The sequence below is a fragment of the Anopheles moucheti genome, chromosome 3 (assembly GCF_943734755.1).
Source record: "Anopheles moucheti chromosome 3, idAnoMoucSN_F20_07, whole genome shotgun sequence".
NCBI lineage: Eukaryota > Metazoa > Arthropoda > Insecta > Diptera > Culicidae > Anopheles > Anopheles moucheti.
In genome coordinates this window covers 1088527-1114219 of record NC_069141.1, presented here as the reverse complement: position 1 = coordinate 1114219, position 25693 = coordinate 1088527, and the positions used below count along the sequence as shown (strand labels likewise).

General features: G+C 43.2%; 3 protein-coding genes across 3 annotated transcripts; 1 reads left to right on the top strand and 2 right to left on the bottom strand.

The window, feature by feature from the left end:
- Window positions 1-509: 509 nt before the first annotated feature.
- LOC128305704 (uncharacterized) lies at window positions 510-1811 on the bottom strand. Its single transcript, XM_053043284.1, has 2 exons — window positions 1806-1811; window positions 510-1556 (listed from the first exon to the last, which is right to left on the bottom strand). The coding sequence occupies exons 1-2, from the start codon at window positions 1809-1811 to the stop codon at window positions 510-512; spliced, it is 1053 nt and encodes a 350-aa protein (XP_052899244.1).
- Window positions 1812-7956: 6145 nt separating this feature from the next.
- LOC128305699 (zinc finger protein 512B-like) lies at window positions 7957-8533 on the top strand. The gene is made up of 2 exons (XM_053043277.1): window positions 7957-7962; window positions 8045-8533. The coding sequence occupies exons 1-2, from the start codon at window positions 7957-7959 to the stop codon at window positions 8531-8533; spliced, it is 495 nt and encodes a 164-aa protein (XP_052899237.1).
- A 15671-nt stretch (window positions 8534-24204) lies between these two features.
- Window positions 24205-25086, bottom strand: LOC128305696 (uncharacterized). Its single transcript, XM_053043275.1, has 2 exons — window positions 25081-25086; window positions 24205-24981 (listed from the first exon to the last, which is right to left on the bottom strand). Exons 1-2 carry the CDS (start codon window positions 25084-25086, stop codon window positions 24205-24207), a joined length of 783 nt encoding a protein of 260 aa, XP_052899235.1.
- Between the last annotated feature and the right edge of the window lie 607 nt (window positions 25087-25693).

Sequence of the window (25693 nt, the reverse complement as noted above, 5' to 3'; positions counted from 1 at the left end):
GAGGGTAAAAGTGTAAGTTATTGAGCAATAAGCTCGTGCATGGTTGTATCATCGATCATCACCGAGAGAGAAAACGATGGAAATCTGGGTCAACCTCAAACGGTTCGCGTACCATCGAGAGGAAAATGATCGCCATGCTGGATCGCAAAGACGCATCGTGCTGTTAGTTTTTCATTTTGACATTTTCGTTTTGTTTATTTACTTATTTCGTTTCACGCTTCTCTGTGAGGGAGGGGATGATTTGTCTTGAACCGTATGCTTCATTTGTAACTGGAACAAGCATACATTTTCGCTGGTGGCAGACGAAAGTGTATGATTTGAGACTAGAGAGTTGGTGGTTATAATTATAAGCTATAAAACAAAATCTTCTCCATTTGTGTGTGGGTGTTTTTATAAGTGGCTTAAGTAGTGTCATGATAACTAAGTAAGTAACCCAGCATGATGCTAAGAATGGTTTGCATGGAAAATGAATGCGACATTATAAAACTAAACTAGGGAGTAACAGCGGATTACTGAGAGGATTCCTTATCGGTGGGCTTTTCCGTCTCTTTCACTTGTTCGCTGGCAGCATCTGTAGCGGACTTCTGGTTGCTCTCCACCTTGCGCTCGATCTTCTGCGACTCCTCGCCGTACTGATGCTCATGTTCTGGGACGTGGATAGGTTCGGAGATGAAATCGGTAGACTTGATGCCAACTGGGCGAATGTTGTGATGTACGGTATGTTCCTGCTCGTGGCTATGCTCATGGCTATGCTCATGGCTATGCTCATGCTCGTGGCTCTGTGGCTCATGGCTCACGTGCTTGTGACTGTGTAGCTCGTGGCTCTGCTCATGCTCATGGCTGTGCTCATGCTCGGGCGCATCAACCTGCTCCACTAGTACTTGTTTCTCCACATACACTGGGTAGGGCTTCTCAACTTCTACTCGATGAACGACTGGAACGTGCACCTCCTTTTCGATGTACACTGGGTATGGTTTGGGAATGTGCACCGGATATGGTTTGGGCACTTCAACTTCCACCTTGTGGTAGACAGGGACCTTCACCTTTACCGGATACGGCACAGGGCGATCGACATGGACCTTCTTCTCGACGTATACCGGCACCTTCTTCTCTACCTCCACGCGGTATGGCACATGCACCTTAACCGGCACATGCACCGGGACCTTCTTTTCGATGACCACCTGCTTCTCCACGTTCACTGGGTATGGGACGGGGACTTTCTTCGTGATGATGGTGTGTTTTTCTTCCTTCCAGTTGTACACAGAAGGTTCCTTATGGAACGGAGCGTACTGGTTGTGATGGTAGTCTGGGGCAGCGTAGGTCTTAAACTGTGGAACATGATGCTCGTTTACAGTGATGTCATATCCGAAGGAAGGCTTGAAGCCACCCTGTAGCTCTGGTTCTTTTGAATAACCGTAACCATAATCGAGCAAACCACGCTTGCCATGGGTCTTGGACTGTGTATCCAGACTACGATCCTGTGCTTCCTTGGCCGTCGACTTGTCCAGACTGGCACCGGCCACCAGTGCCACCGTCAGACTCAACACAATGAACGTCTGCAAGAGATGGGATGTGTGGAAAGAAAACACAAAGATATCTTATTAGCCACACGTCACAAACGTCACCAAATGATTTCTTCTTCTGAAAAAGTTCACCAAAGAATTGTTCTTCTAGAAAATCTCTTAATCACTTCAGGAGTTAGTTAGATCACTTCAATCAACTAGTTCTTATTATGTCACACATATTCTAAAGTTCTTTATCACTGAATGCCCTCAATCATACACTTAAACGACACTTAAACGCACCTTCATAATTGAATTCAACTGCCACCTTCTGCTGTGTTGAGTTGACTGTGTACCAATATTGAAACACACTGCACCGTTTAAAAAAAAAACAATAAAGTTGAGGAATTGCGAAACCTCAGACTCAAACTCTCTAACACGATTGGGATGGTACGAACGATCGCTAGCGAATGATGCTTCCCAACGTGGATCGTAATCAATTTATACCGCGCCCGAATTTTCCATCGACGCACAAGAGTTTTCCACTTCAAGACGAGACCGCGTCTCGACCGATATGAATTGTTTTGGTGGCATCTCTTTCGTTCATTCTCGTGTTTTCCGATCTATGCACTCTCTTTCTGTCGCATTCGGTGGAATCTCTCACACGTGCCCAGCCTTGCTATTGCACGATCGCCACGAGCGATGATGAAAATGCTCGCATGTCTCAGCAGAAGCAAAACATGACAGCAAATTAGCGCGGTGGAGGAAATGCGTCTGCTTTTCTGTCTTTGTCTTGCCAACTTCCATAGACCGATAACGCTGTGACCCGAAAATGTGATGTATTTTTCATCGATTATTAAAGTAATTGTGAGAGCAAAAAGCTCCAAACCATCGGTGACGGAGGGTTCGAAATGGAAACGATGAACCGCCGGTTTCGACACACATCCTCTACCTCCGGTGCACGGTGCTTGTCACACCCATCGGTTATCGAAAGGAAGATTGACGAAAGAGGGAAAAATAGAAAAAATAACCAGAAAAATAGAGCCACCTATTTTGCAATAATGTCGAGATTAGTCAATTTGGCGAACGGTTGCGAAGATATGAACCGCGAGTTAGCGTCGCCAGGCTTGTGTTTGGCAGTTGATAAAGCAAACCTCGCCACCCCAAGCTCTTAATTGTGCCTTCAAATGATGGGCTTCTTCTGGAGGCTTCTTTAGCACACCCAAAAGTCATTTCGATCGGTCATCCGTGATCGGTTGATTGAATTCGATTGGTGCGTTCAAAATTTCGCTTTTCGATAGTATTGTGACCGGAGAAGTTGCAATCAGCCGCACCGCGATCGTATACCCACGATATGACGACCCCGTGCATGGAAAATTGTTTTTCGATGCGCCAAAATCACGTTGCGGTACGTTGATTGGCCCAATAAAGATGGTCATCCATCTCTCAATGTGAAAGATGATAAACGGTGATTTTGGGATGTCATAAAAACCGATTGGCCCTTTTTTTTGGGCGATTGCGAGTTGGTTACGAAATGTAATGAACGAACGCGTGTGAGCCCATTTGGCTTTCTGCAGCTTCTGGACTGATAAAGGCAGATAAATAAACGTTTTGTGCACAATGAATGTATGTCAATCGCATTATGCAGCATTTATTTTGCACAACTAATGCGGATTAATGCAGCCGATCGGGTATGGATGAATGAGCTGAACACTGTTTAAGCAATTGACTTTACTGAATGATGGGCATTTGAGGGAAAAAATACACGATGGCGTTTCATGCATAACTGATTGAATGCAGTTATTCGCCAGAGATCAAATAAAATTGCACTAGCACAAGAAATGAGATAAAAAATAGTCAGGATTTATACCAAAGAGTCGTTTTTGTTTAATTTAAACGCTTTGGAAGCTAATTTTAATGCCACAGCTTGGGTTGGAATACACGAAGATTGAATGAGTTTTGGTCAAACCTTGTAAACCATTATCCAAACAGTGTTGATTGTTTTTAAGCGATTCGTTTGACTTGTTGAGTGTTATAGTTTTGATAGAGAGTAAGCTGATCATTTCGGTACAGTGAGCAATCCAGCTTAAAATTAATGCAATTAAACGCGTACCACCTCCCAAATTGACGGCACAATATTCCATATTCGCTGTTAGTATCCTTACAGATTCGTAATGAATCCGTTCGAAACAGTTTTAAACATTGGAAAATACGGCATTGCCGTCATAATATAAATTAAATAAAAAGTTTCAAACATTGGCAGCGGGATGAGGGATTTGTGGCCATCGTTTGCCGCATGGGCAGTTCAAGATGCTAGCCCCAACCGCAGGGAAACGTTCCGACACCTTTTGTATATATCTGATCCGAACAAACGAGGTATCCCGAAGACAGGATATCCGGTCAGGCGCAATAAATTGCGAGAGGAAACACAATTTTCGGCCCTGATGGCAACGATCCGGAACCGGTCTACTACCATTGGTTTCACAGTGTCGTTTTGCGATCGGTATCGGGGTGGTGAAGATGAACCGATAAACTGACCAGTATGCAAAAGGTTGACTGACCAAGCGAACCGAGGGGAAGGTAATCGCGAGAGAAGGAGCAAGGGAGAGAAGTGTTGGGCAGAAGTGCTGCTGCGGCTAATGCCGAAAAGACTGACATCCGGAAATAATTGAATGTACGTTAGCGATAATTTATGGTGCTCATAAAACAATATCCCATTACAGGGACGTCGATGATGTTTCGATGAAGCTTGGTAAGTGATTTTCTGATGTGAGGCTTTCTCGTTAGCTAGGGAAGCATTTTCCATAAGAAATGCAGCTAGTAGACAACTTTGAACAATTGCTTTGGGTTTGTGGGATTTGTTCAAGTAATATAAATTATAGAATTGCAGTGTAATTGAAACAACAACATAGTAATGTAATTTGCAAGCTAATTGAGCTAATGGTTTCGAACACTAGCTTCTTTCATAGATGCACCACACATAGATGATGTTGTAACATTTAATCCACAATAGTGACTTCATGGGATAAAGACTTCTTAGGCATCTGCTCTTGGTGTATCAGAATATACAATTTATGAAATACGCATCTGGCTGAAAACAACATCTGACACATACTACTAACAATCTGTTCCCCCAAACCAGCAATTAAACAACACAAAATAATGTGAAATTAAATCGAAAGACCATCTGATTCGGCTATGAAAATTAAGAGCTTATTAGTAGCCTTTCGCTTGATTTCCACTCAGCTTCAACCGAAATACGTCGTATTTGCATTTCTTAATTTCATCAGAATCAGTATACCATCACCCACGACAAACACCCTTGCTTCACGTGATTTGACGTTTTGTAATGAATAATGCAAACAACGTACTCAAACCACCGTTGTCCAATCCCTCGGAGACGGTTAATTATTTATCAAAAACCATATCACACCGGACGACTGTCCGTTTGATCTTGTCTGCAGCAAACGGACGCTTGTGGATGGTAGCATCTACGCGAGACCGTGACCGTTTGGTTACGGTTGCATGACAATTTAAACCGATGAATTGATTGCATCACCAGTTTAAGTAAGCGATGCCGCAGATTAGACTAATCAAGTTCGTTTTTTACCTTTATCATGCGGCAGCATAAGTAGCTACCTTACGGTAGGACACAATCGTCCGATTTAAGCTGTTGGGTAAAATTTAAAGGAAATGGAGGGTGATTAACGTTACGCCTCTCTGTTCTTTAAACCAATAGAAAATAAATTCTGTTGGAAATAGGAAAATAAAAGCATTAGAAGGTGTAAACTTATTGCTCCTTCCCTCAAAGGCACAAAGATCTTCACATTCCTACGATTGATTCAGTGTAAACGTAATTAAATTCGGATCGATTAGCCCAAGTACTGTGCAAAGGGATGTTCCTGGCACGGACACGAACATAATAAGCGCAAACAACCGGTTGGATGATCCCAGGCCGTGGTAAATCATCCCTCGCTCACCGACGAGTACTGGTGAATAAATACACGAGAAAAGCTAAAATAGAAAAAGGTGTTTCTCAGAGGATACAGTACATCCTTTCCCTTTTGGCTAGGCCAGGCCCGGTACTTTGATGAGGTGAAATTGAACGCAATCGCTAGAAAGACGTTCTAAAAAAGGTGTACATCTGAAGGATCCTTGAAGGTTGAAGGATGAAAAGTCCGGAATTTCAATTCCATCCCGGGGTCCCCATTTATTATAATTGCTGCTAAGAAGTGGGCCGCTTCCGCCGAACCGGGTATTGCTGTGCAGTAAGCAATATTAAAGAATAAATAAAACAGCAATACACCTCTTCAACAAGAATGGAAGAAACAAAACAACCATCACAGGTGGTTGCTAACATTAGACACTTTGCATATTCATCTCCTTCCGTTTGCCGTCGAGACTTTTTGTGCGCATGGAGCACTTCTAGCTACTTCGTGCTGTCAATCGACGGTAGCTTGGCCTCGTGACGACGGGTTTTTGTCGACCGGCAAAGAATATTGGCTGATGAGTGACGAGGGTCAAGGGTCAATTAAGGGCCTAGACGTTCGGTTTGGCTGATTGAAATACTTTTTCCGGTCGGGTCCTTGTTTCATGATGCACGTCGGTACGGTACGCTTTATAAAGTTGTGTTTTCTGCGATTTATAATTTATGTTCCGTGTGCCATTGTGTACATGGACGTGTTTCTAAAACGTACAATTTGGTAAATTCGAAGTTGTTACAATGTTTATTAAATATAAATGGGTTGTTTTCTCTTTTATATACAAACAAGCTTTGCTACGGTACGGTATAATTGTATTGAATGACATCGATAGATCAAGATCAAGATCTCTACTAACATGATTTTATGATGTGTCTTCCAGAAGGAAACTGGTAAACTGAGAACAAAGTACAAGTCTGTAAGATGTATCAGGTGCATATTAGGTATAAAATGTTTGATAATATTCTAGCTCTTCTGTTATTTAGCGTGTAGTACTTTACATGAAGCAGTTTTCTCAATCTGGAATATGTATGTTTATATAGACTGATTTACGACATTTTCGGAGATTCGGTTACTTCTTTAAACACTCCATATCTTTTCTAAATTCTGTTTGAGGAGATATGTGCAAGAGTTATTGAACATCTTTCGTTATCTTCAGTAGGTCTTTCATAATCTAATTACGCGTAATGAGCCAAATAAATTGCCACATTGACTTTCACAGTCACTTAACAATTTTCTATATATCGGTTTCCCAACCCTGTGTAGATTTTACGCTTATTTCCCATTTATAGTCTGATGACATCGAATATCAGACAGCACATGAGACAAACCTAAGGAAGCAGATGACGAAAACATACACTCATTAAAATTTGCCACGAGCCACTCTCTACAACAATTCACTCATCTGCACCAAGCAATGATGCTGCGTCGGGCAAACATCTTGTAAAATATTTCGCGAACACTTCCTGCGTTCCGACCGGCGATTTTCCGCCGGTGCCATTTTCCGACCAGCGCGAGACGTCTCGCTACATTTCACTTTCATGATTCATGATGCAAACAATGCCTGCAACGATCGCTGAAAAGAAGTGCTCAATAGCAACAAACAACAAAACTTCAAGACGCAACGACCCGTGCGATGTCGCAGGTGAACGTGGTGGATTGCACTAAATCACTGCTCACTTCTTTTACGCATTTGACATTAGTACACCTTTTTGGTCGGTTAAGTATCCATACCATCCCCACTCACTTGACCGAGGTCGCTATAGCTGAAGCGAAGCAAGGGCTGTTATCAATGAGGCGGTCAGTAGTGTCGCAAGGAATGAGCGTGTGCATTGCTTCGCGTGGGTGATCATCCTTTGCGATAAGGCGCAGCCAAAAGCCAAAACACTCCACACCCAACAAAGAAGACAGCAAAACGGTGGTCACTGCAAAAAGCGCACTAAATGCCAGGTGGACTGAGGGCAACGCTGCTGTGTAACTGGAGCGTTGAACTGCATGAAAATGCAATCAAAACCTACCTTCAAAGATGGACAAACCCCGAAAAAAACAGAACAAATGGCAACATTCGACTGTTGGTGTTGGTGGTTTTACTTTAGCCGGTGATGATGACGCAATCAGCATTAGGTCGGGCGCATTTCTCGCACTGCTAACGATCGCACGGTGGGCAGTGGTTGGGCGAAGGGATTGTTTACGGTGTATGTCATACATGTTTCGGTGGCGGGTAAACCGTAAACGGGGCCGATTTGAATTGTGGCGGGTTGGTGTCGATTGGAGCTTTTGGAGGCGATTTAGCGCACTCATTAGGTTTGCTTTAGCACTGGAGGTGTCGAACAATGTACGCAAACGTATATAAAATACGGGCGGGCCACCGGCAAAGACATCAGTTAGTTGCGATCTGTTCAGTAGTAAGCTACAGCAAGTGTTTCAAGCTCCTCTTTAGCTCACACCGGCACACAAACACTCAACGTTCAATGATGAAGGTAATGCAGGTGCAAAGTGAAAGTGTGTCCTACGATCGTCTGTTCCTCTTATCTGGTTTCATTCTTCTATCCTCCGTTGCAGACGTTTATTGTGCTTTCGATTGCGGTGGCACTGGTGGCCGGATCAGCCATTGAGTCGGGCGAGAAAAACATCGAGAAGCGTGGTCTGAGCGAGATCGAAAGTCGATCGGATCATCACCATGTGAAGCATGTTACCATTACCAAGAAGGTCCCAGTACCGTACCCAGTCGAGGTGGAGAAACATGTGCCGGTACCGGTGAAGATCCCGTACCCAGTGCACGTGGAGAAGAAGGTCCCGTTCATCATTGAGAAGAAGGTGCCAGTATACGTCGAGAAGAAGGTGCCAGTGCACGTTGATCGTCCCGTGCCGGTGGAAGTGAAGGTACCGTATGAGGTGCCAGTTGTCCACAAGGAATACGTTGAGGTGCCAAAGCCATACCCGGTGCATGTCGAGAAACCGTACCCAGTGTACGTGAAGAAGCCAGTCTACATCGAAAAGGCAGTCCCGGTCAGTGTGCACATCAAGAAGGTGAAGAAGCACCATCACTGAGAGCGGGTCTGTAAGGGACCGATTGGGTTGATACTGTTTTTAGGTGTAAAACGATCGGTCATTGTTGTGATGTGAGGGCGAAAATGAATAAATCTCGGTGCGCAACCTAACATAGCACCAAACAGTCAGTCACGGCATGAAAGTCCTGACAACAATAGTAAACAAACTTTTTGTATTTTATTATTCCGACAAAGAAGATCAGAAATGCGTAAACAAAAATGGATAGATACGCTTTTCGGCACAACAATGTTTGGTTCACTGCATTACTCACTAGATGTATTTTGGGCTCTGAAACATGATGCTACCATCTTTGATTGGTTTTCAAAAACGACGACAAAAAGAAAAGACGAAGGAATAACTAACTAAACACATTTTAAACAGAAATGTTAAAAATGACAAGGATTCTTTTTTGTTTAAATGTCACAAGTAACAATCAAAGATTATACAACAAGAAACTAATATTAAGTAATAAGCAAACACATTCGCTTATTTTTCAGGTGATTTCGTTAGATTGCAGGGCAAATATGAAACTCGGTAGTAATTTTCCAGCAATACGTCAAATATTTTCATTAAGCTAGCGACGTTTGCCGTTAAATGACGTTTGAAAATGAACAAAGGTATCTTTGAAACGTGAAGCATAAAGTGCAACTTTATAATTTCCCACAAAAAAAAAACTCATGCAGAAAAAGCTACAATTACCGTTTTGCTTTTATAAAATCTTTGTCTCCAAACACCAGGTGTCTCCATTAAGTGAACCACGTTGACCTCTTTTTGAGCGGCAATACAACGCCATCTACCGGTACGCTAATAGATTGTTTCTGTAGCTGGCAGAGAGTAATTTATTGCATTTCTTTCTGGTTTTTACATCTGCCAGGTAATGAGTGCATTCTTCCTGTGCTGCTGCGCCTTTGATAAAAGAATTAAATGGGAAAGAAAACCAAACGCACACAGCTACGGTGCGCTGGGGAAACAAAATGGTTGGCAGGAAAATGGCTTTCCATTCAATGTTGCCTTCCGGGTTTTATTAAATTTAACTTCAAAAGTTGACATTTTCTTACGTTGCATGGTTTTGGGTGGTGAAGAGCGATAGTGCAGCAAATAAAAAAGACGCTTTTCTGCTGGAAAGGGTAAAACTGTGAGGTAAACAAAAATTAAGAGCGCAACTATTTTTTTCTTCTGGCTCTGGGATCGTTTCATTGAATATTTGTGCCCGGGGTTCTTGTGCGCGACCCATAAATTCAAATTTCAAATCATGCTGCACGCGCGCGTTGTGAGTCTTGTTTTCCGCTGCCATTTTTACGTTACGGTGTGTTTTGTTTTCGGACGCGTTCGTTTCATGTTTCATGAAATATCTCTCCACTGCAACCGGGTCGTCCCGTTGTTGCAGCGATGAATGCAAAAGTGCAACAATAAAAATCTCGAAAGTCTCAAAGAAACGGCACGGTCAGAGAGCGTTGGTGGTGGTATTTACGGAATCGGTAGTGGTGGACACGATCGGTAGTGGGAAGAAGGGAGATGGGGCCGTTTTTGTGTATTGTTGGGAGTGAGCTTTGGCCGTAGCTTTTGCGTCGGTATTTGCCCTCTTCTTCCCAAACACGGCTACCTCTGTTTTCTTTTGGGTGTCAGTTCCCATTGCAACTTTCATGTTTCTTCTTCCCAAACTGCCAGGTTGCTACCATGCAGTTGGTGCTCTTGTTGCTGCTGGAAACGAATCCTTCTTTTCCGCAGTTTGGGATCACCTTCCACCACTCTCACCAACTCGTGGAGGCCATATTTATGAGCGCGCGAAAATTCCCTTCATTTTGCTATTTTATTTTTCGCACGAACAATGCATCCATAATTTATACACGAATGAATGGTGGGTGCGGACGAGAACGCAACAGTGGAATGTATTTTAGGGAAGGCAATATTACGAAGTGGGGCATGAAGGCGATCTATGCAATCGGGGTAGAGCATAGACGTAACGTAGGTTGGAGATCCGGAGAGCTAGTAAAATCTAATAACGCAACCACAAAACAAAGAAACCGTTCTGTTGGTCGGTATCCCTTGTTAGACGAGTCTGTGCGCGTGTATTTGTGAGTTTGTGTAGTAGAACCAAGTCCTGATTCTGGAATCCGTGAGGAGTGTGCATAAAAATTGTTCCTCACAAAAAAACAGAAACAATGCGAGCCACACACATCCATTTGGCCGCGTAGATACTTTCCCTACAGGGAATGCAAGATCGTTCGGGATAAGGCTGCACCATAGTATGTTGGCACTATAGCACACACACAAATGCCAGGCGTTGGGCGTTTCATTATAGCTACATGCAAAACATGTCGTAAAAAATCTTTACACAATCCCTGTCAACGAGCAACGAGTGCGAAGAACAGCAGCGTCTGAACAAAAACTTCCTTCAGGATCCTCGTTCCGAGAGGGCAATTCTGTGCACCCGGAATCGCAAATCATTGCTACTGGCATAGGAAGAATGGCCCCGCTGGTACAATGACATCCCTTGCAGGAACCCGGAACCAACCCACACGGTTTGACCATTGATGGTGACGTTTACTAACGCCATCAAAGACATAAAAGGCGAGCTTTAAAGCTCAACCTCACGAAGAAAGTTCGCGGCATAGATAGAGCTGCATAAAGGGTTGACAGACAGCAATGCTCCGTAGGCGGTTTTGGATGGCCGGGTGCGCAATCCAATAAAAGTGTTGATTCATTGCGTAGCGTTTTACGACTTTGTGGTATCAGGTATTGAAGTATGGGTGACAATGTTTTGCCTTCATTTTGAAGCCTTTGAAGTGTGTTTTTTTTTAAATCATTTTTTTTAATTTATGTATAACGGTTGGCCTGAATTGTTTATAACTATTGGTAGTTTTATATATGTTACAATTCCCATTAGTTAGGAAACGTTCCTTCCTTCGAAAAGTGAAAGGGCACCTTAACTGGAGTGTACTGGGCCGACTGTTCATTTTCCTAACGAGGGTCTGAATCGTGGCTAATAACGATGATTATGCCATTGGGCGAATAGCTAAAATAACGATCGATGTAAGTGAAACGTCTTGAGATGCCTTCTATTTCCATAGTTTCTTCATTGGCTTGACTTTGGCAAGCCTCTCCGGTAGTTCTTCAGCAGTCAACCTTTCCATATTGTACCGACGGACTTTATACTTCACAGATATTCATACTTCCATTTACATGCATGCAGTCATACAACTTCTTCCCTACAATCGATATACATATACTGTTTTCAGATTTCCGATACCAGGAGAGCATGTTTTAAGAGTTGTCACCTAGTACCAGCCGAGCAAGATGGCGCGCAACTTCGTATGCAATGTTGAGCAACACTGCATGCCACAAACTTGCATGCAAACTTGCATGCAAGAAATTGCATGTAAGAACTTGCATGCAAGTTTGCATGCTCTCCTGGTACTATACATTCGGAATCCCAGGTGCAATTTCGTATATATTTTAAAGTCGATGATCTTCTCTGCATTTAATTGAGTCACACAGAAACAAATGTTTTATATAACCAAGGAAGATATGTTTGATCAATTTAATTCTTTTCAATTAAAGTTTGTGCTATAAATTAACTCTGCTGTTAACTTTCCAAAAATCGCACAATCGACACAATTTTTTGGGGCCCCCAACACGGCGAGGTCTTAGTCGACCGCCTACTCCGCCTACCGTTTGATTCGCCGTTGCAAGCGAGAATAGCAACTAAAACCAAATATTTCCTATGTGAAGAATTTCCAATTTTAGTTTAATGGCTTATAACCAAGTACAACAAAAAGGTACACACGCGTTGCGCTAAAATTACATTCTTCCACTGCCAAACGTTAAACAAATTTAGTCTACGCAAAACAATTTTGCTTTACCTTGGAAAGTCCTTCACGCTTAAAAAAGAAAACAATTAGCCGTTCTTCTCGAAAGTCCAGCAGAACGCTTAATTTTCCTATGGGGTAATTTAACCGTCAGGCAGAAAAGAAATATACAAATGAAGAGCGGAAGAACAAGCATGAGGAAAAAAAGCAACTCGACATGCAAATCCAAGCATTTCTAGCGTGTGGTCACATTCTAGACACTTCCACTTGCGCAAGGATGGCACAAAGGGGCTCAGAAATAGCAGTTCCGCAGTTAGAAGAAAAACATTTCGCACAGATGACGCTGATCCGTACTGAATCGTTGCATGTGTGGCTATCTCTGTGTGGGGAAAAAACGACAAACTATTATTACTATCCGCTAGCCAATGCGACTGACCACAATTCATCCATGAGGTGGTGCTGGTATTTGCCATACGCGAGTTGGTGTCTCTTGTTCCGTCGGTCCCGGAACACAGCATGTTGCATGTTACAGCCACGAGGCTGCTAAATCTTAAATGTTTGTGTTTCTGGACAAGGATTTGGTCGGGTGCGATGTTGTTGCTGGTGTTGGTTGTTTCTCCCACTTGCCTCCCTGCACTCGCATTGTTCTGCTGTTCCACCACCATTTTAATACCAGGTCGCGTTACATTTTCAACAGTTCCAACCGTTTTGCTTTTCCCGGGCAACTCCCGGCAACAAAAAAATCGTGTGCTAGCATGGTTGGCAATTATTATTAGTCCATTTTTCATGCAGTTTTTCCAATTTTCTCATGAATTTATTACAACGCGAAATTGATGGCGTTTGAATTGCTTCTTTTTTGTTGCTGTTGTTTCGTGTATTGTGGCCGTGGAGTTTGGTGTAAGGTGGTGCGAGTGCTGGTGGACCATGTCGCTTTGCATGTTGTTGATGTTGTTTAGAGGCGTTTTTCTTTTTGGTGTGTATTTTAATGTTTCCATTGTTTCCATCCGGTTCGTTACAAGTTCCTGGGTTGTCAGTTTTTGTTTGCGTTATTTCTCCCGACTCTCGCCCAATCGAAACAGATACAAAAGAGCGGAGATGTGATTGCGATACCAGTGATAGCAGTGCATTTGTTCGGACCAACACGGGCTGGACACTATTCTACGAACAACGGCGTTGAGTGGAGAGAGATGAGATAGTTTCGTTTCTAGTACCGATTTTTTTACCAATCCCAGTCAAGCAGGTTTTGTTCTATTTGCAAAACTTTATCCACTGCACACTGCATTTAAAAACACTGCATTTAAAACGATTCCTGGAAGATCTTTGTCTGTCTTTGGCTAAAGCGATAACCAGTGTACCGTAGCAAGTAACAAGCGAACGATTCATGCTGCATGCATTTCTATTATTTTCCATGCTGTCCCCTTTTGTTCAACCACAGGACGCAACTCAGGGTCAGACGAGAGGAAAACGTCGAAGAACCTTATAGAGTTCGGATTTGCTGCATGTTTGGTCCGGGTTTTTGGTTGGTTTGCAACAGTTTAATTGGCCGTTCTTTACTTTTTACCTACCTTCAACCGTTTTCCGGGCTTGTGTTGTGTTCTACTTTGTCGTACTGATGCGAAAATGCTCTCTGCCATTTGTTGTACCCACGATGATGTTTTTATTTTATTTTGTTTTGCTACTTTTTTGTTTGTTGGTTTGGAGGTTACTATGAAGCTGGGTTGAAAGTGTTCCTAGAATGACATCCACTACTCTCTTCTACTATATCGTTTCCATTTGGCCAATGTTATTTGCCCGAAAATATGAACAAATAAAAACATTCATCGTATGCAATCGCAGAGAATGTGCATTGAATTATTGCCAACGGGTAAACAGAAGATTAAACGATGTACATATGCACGCAAATAGAGTAATGAAAGAAGGAAATTATGAATTGTTCTAATGATTACTTCTGTTTCGAAATTGTATATGGACCCAGTTACATAGACCCAGTACATCATTTATATAGATCAGCAGTATCTGTTTAGCAGTAACCTATTATTGAGCAATCAAAATGAGTTACAGCAATGTTTTGTACAGCTATAGAAGCGATTTTGCCAAAAGATACAGTTTGTCAGAAGAGCAGCAAAGTGCTTGAATGCATTTAATTTTCCAACACTCACCTGGAAACGATGGGGTTTGCAAGTGAAAACGAATCAAACTGTAGGTTAACAAGAAGCATAGTAATGGGTAAGAGCACAAAGGGAGGACATAATTGGTCGGTATCGTGTAGCATTCATGGTAAGAATATGAAATGACTCCGAATGGAAGATAAAGCGTAGCATGGTACGACGAAACGTAACGTCATGAAGTCAAACCACAAACTACAGCCATCGCCAACCAAGCACCAAGCCCCAGAAAAGGTTCCATTTTCAACACGGTACAACAACTGCAATGGGAGTTTTACGTCTGGAAGATGCTAGCAGGCTGTCCTGACCGTTGCTCACCACGGAAACCGACCGACGCCGGTGCGAATGTGGCCCGAACACGAACACGGGAAGCGAAAACATTAGCAGTACATCCATTATTATCACGGCTCGGGAGACACCAATTAAAGTTAATATCGCACATAAATTAGGATATGGAGAAAACCACATTAAATAATTACAAAACATCCTAAATTTATACGTCTTGATAACGCAATTTACAGCCCGGTGGCCCCGGTTTTGGTGGGCCATCATCCCGTGCCGGAGCTTTTCACGAAGCGATGAAAGTTGCCCAGCTCGGTCTCGGTTTCCAGAGCAAAACCGTTTGGAGCGCACCATGTTTATAGCGACACCATTCATCTCTTCCACTAACGAGGCAGGATTCTGCGGGAGATGGTGCGACTGGCTGTGTGACTGCCCTAGCAGGGATGAAGGTGTGTCGGTGCCGAAGAAAAACGACTGCTAAAGTAACCGTTCGTTGTAATGTAAGGCAAGTGGAGCCAGGATACCCACCGCATGGTTCGATCCATTTTCTTTGGGTTTTGCAGTTATTTACAGGCGAAATCTCTTCGCACAGTTTCAATAAATTGTAAATGGCTTAGTATCGAAGATGGTTGGCGGTCGTACGAGTTTGTACATTGTGTTGTATCAACATACGGGTTGTATGTGATAATCAATGGGTAGCGCAAACCACGGTGGCAACACTGTGATCAAGAGTTCTCAAAATAGTGAAAATACGATGGACATTAGCTCATATGATTAAAGGAATCAATACTAGTTAAGTACTAAACTAGTAAACTAGAGCTACTAGTTTTATATAAAGGTAAGGATTGTAGCAACTCAATTCTTCAATAATTTTTCTATTTGTTTGATGATGAGTCTGTGAAACAAGTGGTGTCAAGTTCCAGAAATTTGTACTTAGTTTGAAGTGTACTCTTGCATTAAGCAACGGAACTGTCCAGTTTATGGCTAATTTACTCTGTAATAATGTTTTTCAATGCAATTTCGATTACATTGCAATTAAAACGAACTGAAACGACAATTTCCCAGCTGTTTCAAGTGTACTGGTTCTTGTCAAATCAAATGTAACTAAGGTATACCATGAACTGTTGTCGACTACTTTCTGATTTACTGAGTTTTTCTACGCAAAAATTTACCAGCTTGGAAAGAAATCGATTTGCCAAAAGCAACCAATGAAAATGTTGTGTAAAATGGATTGACCCACCACTATACATTGCCTTACTCCACACAGTTTTCACATCAGGACGGTTTGCAGTGTTATAGACGCACGAAGGAAATGTCCTAATGCGCACAATAAAATCAATAAAGCCCCATCAATAAAACGATTGCCGGTGTAGTCAACAAGCGGTGATCTGGATGAAGGCATGCAGGTCGCAGCACATGCGTTTTTAGCTTAACCACAACTTGGTATAAAACCTGTCACCTATGACCCGAACGAGTATCACTTCTTCACTGTGCATCAAAGACAATCGACGCATAACAACACCATGAAGGTAAACCTGTTTTCGACTGCGGAGTTCCAGAAATGTGTTGAAATGCAAGAACAAAAATATTTATATTCAATGTTATTTGTTTGGATTTAATTATACTTTCTCGTCTCATTCCATTTCGTCCAAGTCATTCGAGGCTGGCTTTTGGCTGCTTATCGTGCTCGCAACAGTCTGCCTGTCCGAGGGCCGGTTCAGAAATCGTCGGGAACTCCGTTACCGACCGAACGTAGCCTACGCCTACCAGTATCGAACGGATCAAATCGCGAGCATACAAAAGGTACCGCTCGTACCGGTTGGCTCGGTTCGGTTGGCTCAAAATCATCTGCTGCAGCATGGAAAGATGAGACCGACAGTGCCGACACACGTGCTCCACTTTCCAACACGCCGTCCGATGCAGGCCCTCGATCAACTGCATACGCGCGTAGACATTGGGCAGCATCGTCGCAGAGGAACTGTTCCCGTAGTGCCAGTCGTTCCTGTGGTGCCAGTTGTGCCTGTGGTACCAGCTGTTTCTGGCACGGTTGTAGCTCATTCGCATACTGAGATCTACCGGAAATATAAATGAGCGATGATGTAGACAGAAGTGCTGAAAAAAAAACAACATAAATGAGTCAAATTTCTTTGACGAACGAAATTGAATTTACTATTGGTTGAAATTGTTCAAAATCACTTGAAAAGGTCTCGAGATTCTGATCTTGCGATCAAACGACGTATTTCGTCATTTCCTAATCACACGTATGAAAAAAGTAATTCCTCGCATGAGTAAATTATAAACAGCCAGAAGTACTACTGCCTCGAAGGCATTTATTGAAATTTACCTAATTTATAACATTATATAAATGGACACTATCAATATTCCAACGCAAATTCTGCCTTCAAATGTCTGTTGTATCTTAGATGGCCAACTCCACGCGGCAACTCATTCATAAACGGCTTACTTACGATAGACTTACGCTCAGTGTGAAAGTTAAATTAAAGCAAACAAACACTCTCAACACACGAGTTGCAGCTTTGTCCACCTTTTAACCCGTCCAATGATCTCCCATTTCATGTACGAAACACAGTTCGCGAAAATCCGGCCATCGTCCAAACCCACAATCAACTAATGCCAAATCTGCACCAATTAAGCGTTATCCGATGGTGAGGTTGTGATTAAATCTTATTAGCAATCATCATCGAAACTAATCACCTCGCTGGATCTAACGCACGGCTGGCTGGCGTCGGCAAAATAGCTCGTCACTTGAAATTGGGCTTATCAAGCGTGCCACGCGCGTGGGTGTGTCATGTTGTGATCTTCCTTGTGCCTGTCCATCCGTTACGCTGGCACGCCGGTTGCACGTTGTTCGGTGGCATAGAAAAACAGACAGCCGTTTGCGTAACACTTGAACGCCTGGATGCATTTTCACGCCTGATGAAGACGAAAGCGATCGTGTTGGATGGTGAGTAGCGATCATTTATGCTGAAACGAATATACCGGATTGGTTGATAACGATGTTGCAGATCATGGTCGCTGATAAAGCTATATTTGCAATGTGGTTATTGTACAGGACTGTTAGAGGAGTTGGTTGGTAGTAACAAGCGCATCAAAGCGATGCAATTTTACGCTTAAGGAAGTAAACAATAGAATTAGTGTACTGGAAACACCTCGAACGGAAATAACATATTTCTGTCTATTAAACTATGGCATACAACAAAGTGAAGTTAAATCAAGACTTGTTTTTTTTTTTTTGTAAATCGAAACGGACGAAACTTTCATCAAAATGAGTAGCCAGTTTGGACACACAGGTATTTAAAGAACACAGCATATCCTGTGTTGCTTTCTTCATGAGCTCTAGTTTTTGCAGATGATGGTTTTTGATTTCGATTCCAGTGCACTCCATTAGCAGTGCTGACCTTTCTCTCGTTCCCTCTCTCGTCACTGAACTGACACACCAGCAGGTTAACTTACATTCCATTGCAGTTTTGGGCACCGAACGGAACCCGATTCGAGCGTATTTCATTACACAAAAAGCAATAGTCATTGATTATCCCGTCCGAAAAATCTGGCTCCTGTCAACCTGGGGATTCGGAAGCTGGTAGCAATTTTCCGTTCCAGCACTACAGCAACATCATCAAAGTGAACACATGCTTTAGAGCAGACGGTACCTATGAAGTACGTTATGCGCACCCAAAAAGCAAAAAAGGTACATCCTGAACCACAGTCGAAACAAGCCTAGAATAATAGTCTGAGAATGATTGGTGCAAGTAGTAGCCAAACTGTGCCATACTGTGCCATGCCCGATACATTGCCAAACAGAGAAACAATCCGTGTACCGGTCGTACCCGGCAGACACTTCCGGCATGCCTGGCACTCCTAGATCGGCACTCGTCAAAAGCCATAAAACTCATCGATCAATCATGGTGATGGATTCGACTTTTATACCATCGCTGCCATTTCCCAAACTCTCTCGCTCTCTCTTTCGCTCTCGAATGCCACCCATGAGGGATGGAAACTTCATGAAAAGTGCTGCTGCAGCCCGCTTGGTGTAGTGGCAATCGAATTCTCGAGCAAAGTTCTTTATCTTCCGTGTGCCAAGCGTTTGGTGCTGAAGGCGTCCGGGCAAAAGACAGGCAGGCGGTGACGCGTGATTGCAAATTTCGGTAATGAAGATGGGCAATTTAATAACGCAAACATTCTGGGCACATCTGGTTTTTTTCTGGTTTCGTCTGAAGCACTTCCTGGTTAGCTAGATGAACATGAATCGTGGGGTAGTCGTCTCTGCAGGACGGTTAACCACTGGTTAGGGGAAGAACCATCCCGTTTTGCTTCACAACAGCAGTAATAATCCGAGTAGATCCTGTACCATCATAACGGGATGCGCACGGAAGAAAGAAACGATCCGGTGCGGAAAAGCACTTCATTCAGATGAAGGCTGGGTTTATTTTCAAAGAAAAAAAGAAACTCTACCATCCACTGCTCCTGTTCCAGCCATAGACCAAGCTTTTGCGGTTATGGGGAGATGAATGGCCAACGTTGCTCCGTTTAGCAATACTTACCGATATTACGGTAAATGTTAGCTCAACACAGCATCCCACACGCGTCCCCTATGTCCATTTGCACCCGATGTCCTCAAGGGTTGTCCTGCGTCAATTTAATATTGCACGTAGTCTGACAATGATCTAAGAACTACCGACTCCGTTCGTTTCTGACACACAAGACCACCACAAATCCCGCACACAAAAGGGAAACAACCGAGCAGAGGACTCTTTTTCCTGTTGTGAGGCGTCTCTACGCCATTGTAGTTGCTATTGTCGATTTAAGTTCCCTCCCATTCGGCCCCACAGGGATGGTGGGAGACAGAAAAGTCACCTCGCCGCACTATTGTGTGCCCGTGGTTCAATGACAGCCTTAAGGTCGGTGGTTATATCATTGTGTAGAAGAAAAATCATGCTCATCATCAGCGAGAAACCAATCTTCGTGTTCTTTGCCTCACTTGTCCAACTCGTTTAGAGCACGTTGGAAAAGACACACGGGCATCGCTCGAACCGGAGATGTCTGGATGAAAAGTTTCCGCAGGCTCGTACGGTGTTTTAGCGTTTGCTTCGATCACTTGCGATTAGCGTGCACGAAACGTGCTGCATCGAAGCTTGAATTGTCAGAACGCAGAAGCACTGCTTTCGTTTAAAGTTTGAAAGCATAGTGAATCAGCATAGGCATCACGATTTCCTTCCAAGCGACGTTCCGATGCAAAACACCACTCCCTAAGCGCGGAACTCTATCAAAGTGGCCGCCGTCAGTGTTGAACGCCGGAGCCAACTCCCCAAAAGCCTGAAGCTGTTGTTTCTAAATTGAATTTTGACACCTTACCCGAAAAAAAGCGACCGGTAGGTCGTGAAGCATTCATCCTTCGATTCGGCACAACAATGTTCGACGTGCTGGGAAACTTTGCACCGCACCCGCAGTACGTTGAAGGGATATAAGTTTGTAATTCTCTTTTTTGCGTCTTGGTTACAAGTTGGCCCTCCAGCAGCAACACGACAGCATCCAAGAGCGCATCGATGCAGCTTTGGTGCGCGCACGCTTTTCCTACATGTGGATGCATTTTTTCCCGGAAGGAACCAATCGCCCTGATGTATTCTATTTTAACGAGCCCGCAGCTTAAAATCACAGGGTTGTTGAAGATGTGGATAGTGGAACATAATTTATACAAAGATTTTAATTTGCTGTTTGTAGTACAAATTGTCGCGAATAAGTGAAGAAGTGGGATTTATCTCAGTTTAAATGATTCTTGGGCGATGTAGAGTTGTTAAATCAAGCTTGAATAATTAGAGGAAGAATTGGAACGTTCTTTACATATTTTTTTAACTTGGTACATCACAATAAATTTCACTTTTTCTAAGACAAATAAACGATGAACATCAAAATTATATTTACTGTACAATTATTTTTTACTATCATTATAATACCATTTGAAAAGCTTTCATTTATGTTTCCCACAGGAATACCCTGCCTGAGGTTGAGAAAAAAAAACTAAAAATGAACCACACACTTCACAACAGAATCACTACAAATTGAATCCCTTTCCTTCGATTTGCGTTCCAGTTGCAGTTACATTTGCTGCGACACTGTTGTATCCTTCGGCCATCAACGGATACTGTAACCAGATACGCCGAGCTATCCCCATCACGACCGTACCAAACAGCCAGCGCATCGTCCTTCTGCAAACGACAGCAATTCTTTGTAACGCTTCACGAAAGCATCACCATCACCCCGGAGCGAATCATAAACTCATCATAGTTCCATGTTTATAGATACCATGTGTAGATTGCATGATCCCTATTGGATCCCCGTTCGGGGGAAAGAAACACGTTGCGAAAAGCGCTCAAACGTTCTCCATTACATATTTCCCTTCTTCGCATGCACTGGGCAGGGTTTGTAGCATCCACTTGCGCGCATAGGGCACCTTCCGGGCATTACGGATGAGCACGTGGAAAGGGTCCTTCGATCCCCATAAAACGATCCCGATATGTCCGACATCGTGCGCCCTCACTAAGCGATAATATCGTCAACAAACGGTTACGAGATTTGTGTGTGTTCCGATATGGGTTGGGAAGGAGTTTTGGTTCACTTTTTTTGTTTGGCGTACTTTTCTTTCCTTCATAGTTTTGTTTCATGTCATCCACTTTATTCCTATCGCTGCACATTGACCGCCCGAAGTCCGCCGGGTTGCACCATCTTTGCACTGGCCATGGTATGGTCCGGTGGTTCTTTTCTCTCTACCCCATTTTGCAGTTTCAGGTTATGGTTTCATCTTCAAATTGCATGTTCGTTACGGGGTTCCTCTCTGTGTTCGCCACTGTCCCTATATGTAAGTACCCTACAGCTCGATCTGTCCGTTACCTCACCCATTAAATGCACTTTATCTAATGCACAAAATGGAAGCACAGACTGCGTGCTGCACGTGCAGAAGAAGGCAGTTGCTGCTGCTTCTACTGCAAATCATAACAGTTTAGACAGACCATCGGCAGGATTGAGTCCATCGTGTACTAGATGAACTGGACCGAATCACGTAGAGAGGGGGAGTATGCTTTTGTATTCTACCCGCAAAAAAACTCCGACCGATTTGTATTGGCAGGCAGGCCAACCGCACAAAAGGATGCCAACCCAAATGGAGCAATGGTCGACCAAGGTTCTGGACCGTAGGCTAACCGGAAGAAGAAATATGAACCACAATCTAAGTATCTTAAAAAAACGTACATGGTGTGCATCGCTGTACTCAATTTATTTAGGGTTGGTAGCCTTGTTCTTTTAATGGCGTTTGTGAGTTAGGAGCGATGCAGCGCAAGGTATTGTAGAAACTTATATGTCATCCCGAATTAGAGATGGGTCTTATAGGAAGTGTGATGAAAGTGTAAGTGTGATGCAGCTTGTGTAAAGTAATCGATAGTACAATCATCTTAAAGTATGTCCATATCTAAGCATTTTTCGGAATTCTGAACAATAGTCAACGATGTTTCGACATGTTGGTTCTCCATTTTCGAATGTCAATAAAACGCATTTGAAAACACCCTCAATCGTTTAAAAATGTAGCTATCCTTACACTGGTAGCTCGTACGAACGAGCTATGTTCTCTTTCATAATTGATTCAAAATGTGGTTAGGAATGCACTGAGATAGTAAATAATTGTCAAAGTATTCTAGCTGCAGACCAAAATCTCAAAGTGCTTGTAGGGTCTGATAAATGAGGTAGACATTCGTGAGGCATGTGTGAAATTTTGCATTTTGAACATCGCTTTTGGATAAGTTTAAGGAAAAATGTTAATCTAATATTACATATGCTGGATTCAAAAGGATTACTCGCAAGCGTTGGGAGTAGACAAGAAGGTATGCGATGATCTTGTGGTAGATTGTTTTTGAAATATTATCATATGATATAGAGCATATGAATACTGCTTTACTAGCTTAGCCAAGATTGGTCAGGGTTCCTGGTTTCATTGAGATATTTACTATATCTTTGCTAGCATTGGAGGAATTCCAGGATATATTTTATAATAATTATTTAAGTTCTTGGTGGTAGAATTTCCTATTTCAAATTTTTTCATGTATTGGATTCCAATTTTAATCCCTTTGTGTCAAGATACGTTTAACCTACGACGATGAGGGCATTACTATCGAGTATCGCTTATATTTCAGGAATTCTTATTGTTACGGGGCTGTGGTATGATATCAACTTCTAGTTGTGCAATGCATTCAAAATATGATCGTTGGCCGTTGGTTGCTTAAATGCTCCTTAGATGATTCGATCATCAGAAAATAATACGTGTGTCATGTTTGAATTAAGCTACTACCACGTTGACCATTTTCACTTTATTTGATGATTGTCGTGTTAAATGTCTTCAGTTATTAAATCCTAGCGGCATAACTTATCATTAACAGTTTATCATTCTTATTCTAATGCACAACTTGTTGGATACGAACGAACTCTGTAAAGTTATATAAAGTGTGTCAGTTTCCAACGGTCAATCATGCGTTTCATCACCTTTTATCGCACCCTAACCTTTTCCATTTAATCTTTCACATTCGTCAATTCTCTTCCATTTCTAAACGAACTTCGATGATAATGCCTGCTTGTTTGCTCGCAGGCAATAGAGTGACGGACAAAGAAAGGGGGCGAGGGCTTTCGCGTGATTCGATGAGATAACAACTCATCGGAGCTAACACTGACTAATAAGTACTACCTTTACAAGTGGGCGATTAATTTGCATGGATTATTGTTGGATGTTGGAATCCGTGGCACCAGTTCCAAATTTGTAGCTTCAAGCGAATGAAAGCAAGGGGCACGACAAAAAAATCACCAACATCACTTACACACCGATCCGTCAACCGCACCGAACACGAAACGAAATGAGCGTGTATAAGCATAATAGGCGTAGCAGCAGCATTGGCAATCGCTGCGGTAAACCCCAAACAGACAAAAGGCTCTTGTTACTTTGTTTTTCTTCGCTTCTTTTGGGTTACGTGAAGAGCCACACGAAGAAGACAGAGCGGTGCAGTGCCACAGCAGCATACGGAGTGTTTGGGGTAGTTTGTGCGTTTCACTGATTTATTCATCTCCCACCACCCTCCGGAAAGCGGAGAGCAGCGGATATAGCGGAGGACCGTTACCTAAGGTTGGTTTCCCCGAAAATTGGCGAACGGATTAGACGCAGTGGTCAAACGTCCCACACTAAGACTCCGTCTTTAAAGTGCACAGTTCATTGACGTTTGCTTTTCCGATGTTTTCTTGTACATTCCAAACGCGTTGGCACTACCACTCATTGGCAACTTTCATCGGCTTGCCATTTTCACTTCGTGAATGATGGAGGTATATTTGGACACTGTCACACGTAAAACTGTCATTGCATGAGCATTTAGTAGCGAGTTCTCGATTTGATCAACACTTTGAACGGTCGGTACTTCTCCACGAACACAGTCCTATGCACATACACCGGGTAAGGTCGATCGACGTTGAAGACGATCGGTTTGGGAACGTGTATTACTTCCTTTTCGTGGACGGGCACTTGCACCGGAACAGGCACTTCGTAGGGTCGATCGACCGGTACTTCAACCTTCTTCTCCACGATCACCGGAACCTTCTTCTCAATGAACACGGGAACCTTGCGCTCGATGTGCACGGGATACGGAACAGCGATCGTGACCGGGGGGGGTCCAGATTGTCTTCCCTTTTTCTTCCCCGGTGGAGTCTTATGTTGCAGACCTAGCTGTGCCAGTAGTTCGGAGTTGTTGAAGGAATCGGGTTGATCCTCGCCAGATTCTTCAGACGCGTACACGCCGTTGGGTACATTATGATGGTGGTGATCGAGCTCTTCATATTCAATTTCCACGGAATCTTTATCGGCATGTAGAGTAGATGCACCGAGATTTATCTCACCTGTTTCGTGGCGTTTTGCATCCTCGTCCGTCTCGTAGCTATCATCCGTTTCGTAGTAATCGTCATCGGATTTGTACAGTTTCGCCGAATTTCTCCAGGATGCTCCCTGTGCGGGTAACTGCTGCCAGCAGAATATTAACAACATCAGCATACAGCAATGTCCTAGCAGTACATCTCGTCCAAATTTCCGCCTTCGATGGAATGCTCCTCCAAAAGCCAATATTGCAAGGGTTTCGAAAAAAAGTGATGAACAGATCTGCCACGATGATCGACGTGAAATGATATGAAGTGGGAGATAGATTGTTGAGTACGATCGAATCTGTATATTCAGTGCCGCTTTTCACCAGTTGCTTACTTCCATGTTCGAACTTTCCAAAGGGTTTGTAACACCCACCACGGACGTCTAGTCACCGGAACCGATCATACAGCACTGGCCGCGTGCATCTTCCGTTCGGATTCTTTTATAACCTCAGCCAAGCATCTTGGTACGACCGGATACGGACAAACAGTTCCATTACGTCTCCATGCTTGCCAGGTCATCTTCCACGTCGGAAACATATCTCTCCACTACTCATCCACACAGATACACACGCAGTGGAGGGAGACCATTAGCAACATTATGCTCCGAAGATGTGTGATGAGATGCCAACATTTGCATCTCGTACACATTGCTTCAAATCATACGGCATATTGCGCGCGGTCCACCGTGCATTCCTCAAACTGTTTGCCCTTCTTCTGCCATCGACGAAACACACCAGCCAAAGCTCATCGCGCAGATGAACTTTCTCAGCTGAAAGCTGTGCGCTTCGGTGCTTTGTATGCGTTTGTGTGTTACAATGTTACATAATCACCGTCCGGTACCTTTTGTGGGGTCGGGTCAGACCCATCGAATGACAGCCGTTCGCAGGAGGTGCGGATTTATGACTTGAGCATCAATATTATTTGAACACGAAGGTTACGATTACACT